The following is a 4,480-nucleotide window of genomic DNA, read 5'->3' as shown; positions in this document are numbered from 1 at the left end:
GTCGACGACTGGATGACGTCATCATTGAGCATGTCTTCAACTTGACGCTTAATCGCCTCCCGCTCCATAGGTGACACGCGGTACGGGTGCTGACGAACAGGCCGCGCCGACTCCTCTGTAACTATCCGGTGTTGCGTAATGGAGGTGCGCTGAACTCTAGCTTCTGTGGAAAAACAGCCAGAGAATTCTGTCACTAGGTCCAGTGGCTGATCCTTCTGTACATCTGCTAAGTCAGCATTGATGTGGACGCGGGTACTCAGGCTGGCGTGAGTTGTTGCATCCGGTGAAGTCACTTGTAACGTGCCGACATCGGAGAAGTCAGCAATGTCGTTCAGAAAGGCCACAGCTGTACCGTGAACAACCTATTATAGGGACCGAGGTTAGTTCCACTATAACAATGCGTGAGTCGGCGAGCGAAAGAATAAGGAACCGTTCAGGCCGAAGGCAGGAGCAGAAGAAGCTACATTTTTATTCTTCTATTTTTCTAACCTCGCAGCACGAGGCACATGCGCATGCACGTGCACCTAAGCGCGCCATAAATAAAAGGCGGCCAATGAACATGACAATGGCCGCTAGAGGGCTCCCCCCCCCCCCTTTTTAGGAGAAGCGCAGCGATGTGCGGGAGCCCAAGAAGCGGCCTTTTGTGTCGGGCGGTCGGGTAAATCCTGTGTTTCCTCGGTGGTAAAGCGGTCAAAAGGCGGGTTTGACTTTGTCTATAGCCACAACTTCTTCATGTCCATTGAGCTTGATGGTGAGTTTTTTCTGTCCGGCTGAGCACCTTGAAATGGCCGTCGTAGAAAGGCGTAAGGGATGGTTCGATGCCTTAACGCTGGACGAAAATGTGGCTCGCTGTAGGCATGTCCTTGCTGACAAAAATGCCAGTCGACGATGCATCCCGGCTAGGGCAAGGACGCAGGCGTGAAAAGAGGAAGCGGAGCTGTTGAACATAACTGTCATGATCGGGCGTGGTGACAGTAGCTGGCGCAAAAAATTCACCAGGGAAACGCAACGTTGTGCCATAGACCAACTCCGTAGTTGTGCAGCCGAGGTCTTCCTTGAAAGAGTGTTGTGGTTGTGGATGAGTGTTGTGGTTACCGCAAAAAGTGAATGTCAGAGGCTTGTGGTCCATGAGGACGTGAAAGCTTGAACCTTCCAGCCGGTGTCGGAAATGTCGAATGCCTAAGTAAACCCCCAGCAGCTCACGACCTAACGTGCTTTATCGCGTTTCTGCAGGTTTCAGTTTCTACGAGAAAAACTCGAGTGGGTACCAGGAGTTGCGCTGGAACTGTTGTAACACCGCGCCGACAGCCGTACTAAAAGCATCGGTGATGAGACGCATTTGTGCAACATACAGAGGATGTACTAGCAGTGTGGCATCCATCAATGCGTTTTTGGCAGCTTGGAAGGACACTTCGGCGTCAGACGTCCAATTCAGTGGGGAGGACAGAGCTTTCGTGGTCTTGAGAAGGTCGGTGAATGGTATGATAATGCGGGTGATGTTGGGAAGAAAACGGCAGTGGAAGTTGAGCAGCCAAGGAACTCGTAGAGCTTTTGGATTGATGTTGGGCGAGGAAAGTCGCGCAAGGCTTGGACCTTCTTTTACAACGGTCTGATTCCCTCGCCAGTCACACGGTGTCCTAGTCAATGTCGTCAACACCGAAGATGCACTTTGTGGCGTTGATGAGAAAGCCGTGTTCCTGACACCTAGAAAATAGCAGGCGCAAATGGTAGCAATGCTGTTCGGGGGAAACGCTAGCCACCAGGAGGTTGTCGAGATCTGCAAATACTAAGGGGAGTCGCCGGGTTACCTCGTTGATGAACCTCTGGAATGTCTGAGCAGCGTTTATTAACCCGAACGGTATGCAAATGTACTCGAAAAGCACGAATGGTGTCACAATTGCAGTTTTGGGGATGTCCGCTGGCTCAACCGGAATCTGGGGGTAGGCCTTTACCAAATCTATCTTGCTGAATGTCACTGCTCCCGCTAGGTTGGCAGAGAAGTCGTAAATGCAGGGGAGGGGATAGCGATCAGGGACGGTGCGCTTGTTGAAGGCACGGTAATCGCCGCACAGGCGCCAATCCCCAGGGTGACGCTTGGGAACCATGTGGAGTCGCTCACCGACTCACGCACCATAACAATGCGTGAGTCGGTGAGCGAAAGAACAAGGAACCATTCAGGCCAAAGGCAGGAGCAGAATAAGCTATATTTTATTCTTCTATTTTTCTAACCTTGCTGCACGCAGCACTAGGCACGAGTCACATGTGCATGCACATGCACCTGAGCACGCCATAAATAAAAGGTTACCTATGAAGATGACGATGCCCGCTAGACTATGTTTCAGGAGCATGGCCTTTTACCGCCATGTACGGCAACCGTTGATTATTCAGCATTATAAAGCTAATGCCTTATTTATGCCCATCAGCTCTAAATTCGAAAATTTTCGTTGATTGCACTCTGAAGGTTTTGGGGGTGTCTTGAGTCACTGCCAGAATTGAATTTATGATTGTAGCCGTCCTTTGTGTGACAACAAAAAATACTTTGGAACCAGGTGACTGTTATGCAGTATGCAAAGTGTGCGTATTAGAACAGTCACTTGTATTTTCATTGTAGACATGCATAAAGTGTATATGTCAGGGGCGCACTGCCGTGGGGGGGGGGGGTAGTTTCGGGGGTTGTAACCCCCCTGAGGCTGAGTTAACACCCCCCCCTTTTGTTTAACCCCTTGTCTTTCTTTGCGCCTTGAAGTACTGGAACTAAGATGTAAGACGCGCAATCGCCTGCACACTCGCAAACTTGCGCAAAAAGCGCATGTTTTGACAATTTCCCGTGAAGAAATTGAAATTAGTGTTGTTTAGATGGTATTGGTAAACTAAGGCCAAATGTCACCCCCCCCCCCCCTGGCAGAGATCCTGGGTGCGCTACTAGTATATGTACACATCTTGAAGTCATAGACTGTGCAGTTTTATTCAGATGTGTCATTGTGTGGATATAACTTTTTCTGTAAAGCATTGTCTAGAATTTCTTAGCAGTGCACTAAGGTGTAGTGAAGGAAAGAGAAAAATATTGTTCAAACAAAATGATTAAAGTATCATTAAGAGTTGGATGGCTTTACAGCATGTCAGATAAGAATAGGAACTGAGGTGCTTGATTTTTGCTCGTCACAACTATATGGCTCCAACAGACAGTGATGACAAGAAAAGTAAAGTGAAGTGAATAGAAGGGAAGTGAAGTAGACCAAGGGACAACTCGCTGCTGATGGGAGCTGTATTCACATCTGCATGATGCATGCAATCTTTTATTGATGTACAGCAGCAGCTCTTCCTCCTGTTCACTTTGTTGTGCATTTTTGTGTGTGTACTAAGTCTGGCACTGGAAGCGTTAGGTAGTGCCACTCGTGGCTTTGGTGTTGGCTGTTACAAATCCTTCTAACTGCAGGTTTCATGTATTATGTGGACCGAAGCTTTTTTGAATTCATGTACCCCGCAAAAGCTGCACTTGAAACACTGTGCCATCTATGCCACTATGCCATGAGTAGCACTGGCTGACAGTCCCAGGGCCAGACATTGATTTACCTTGCTCAATTATTATGCAAAGTGTTATGCAAAATTACCAAATAGGGTGAATAGTATACATGCTAAAAGCCTCACAGAATAAATTCTTTTATGTTCAACTTACAATTCTTATTATTTTGTTTTAAGTCAGGATGTCATTCTACCTGTGCTGCATTGTGTGGCTGACCACTCCAAGGATCTCAGCAGAATCATTGCACAGGTGTGTACTTTTGTGATTCTGAGTAATGATATTTTTGTAGGTAATGTTTGGTGTAATTGCACTGATGAAATGAAAAACAGATTAAAAGATGAGCTGACAGGCACTGTCTCCAAACTTTAGTTACAATGGAAATTTTTGAACAGTTCTTTATAGCAATAAAAGAGAGTGGCACGTCAAAACACCAGTTGCTAACAAGCCACAGCATCATTCTGTAGAAAAAACCAAAACATCATACGAAAACCTGTACTAAACTAGGGACTGTATTAAAATATTATGAAAAAGACCATTTCTTAAGAGTGACAGTTTGTGTATTGGAGGCTTAAACTATTTCATGGGTTACTCTGGTCCACTGCGCCACACACACAGGCAGCAAGCTTCAATCCGTGGGTAGTTGTACACAGTGCTTGTGCAGGACTCGGCAAATGGCTTATTGCTCCTGACTGAGAAAAAGTACATCCAGACTATATTGCAAAGCCACTTTCTTTTTCAGTCAGTGTAATAGTATATAAATGTATGAGATTTCCACGAATAACATTTTGTCTGCCACACATTGTTGTTTTTTTCACTCCTGCCTTGATGGCCGTGAGGCACTTCAGGCTGTCTGAGGAGATAATGGCAGCCTAGTAGCTGGCCTTGCAAAGATAATATTTTGATTTATCGAGAGATAAAGTGCCTTGGCCACTGCTGAACGGACACAGCAAAAGGCAC

General features: G+C 46.7%; 1 protein-coding gene across 1 annotated transcript in view; it reads right to left on the bottom strand.

Annotated features, from left to right (window-relative positions):
* Positions 1 to 1,637: 1,637 nt before the first annotated feature.
* LOC119440529 (uncharacterized) overlaps positions 1,638 to 4,480 on the bottom strand; it is a 58,726-nt gene continuing 55,883 nt past the window's right edge. The window contains exon 5 of the mRNA XM_049661056.1: positions 1,638 to 1,704. Within this exon, the coding sequence (XP_049517013.1) occupies positions 1,638 to 1,704 (67 nt within the window). The remainder of the gene's footprint in view (positions 1,705 to 4,480) is intronic.

Source organism: Dermacentor silvarum, chromosome 1 (assembly GCF_013339745.2).
Source record: "Dermacentor silvarum isolate Dsil-2018 chromosome 1, BIME_Dsil_1.4, whole genome shotgun sequence".
Taxonomy (NCBI): domain Eukaryota; kingdom Metazoa; phylum Arthropoda; class Arachnida; order Ixodida; family Ixodidae; genus Dermacentor; species Dermacentor silvarum.
The sequence above is the reverse complement of the archived record's forward strand: the minus strand, read 5'-3'. Positions and strand labels throughout refer to the sequence as shown.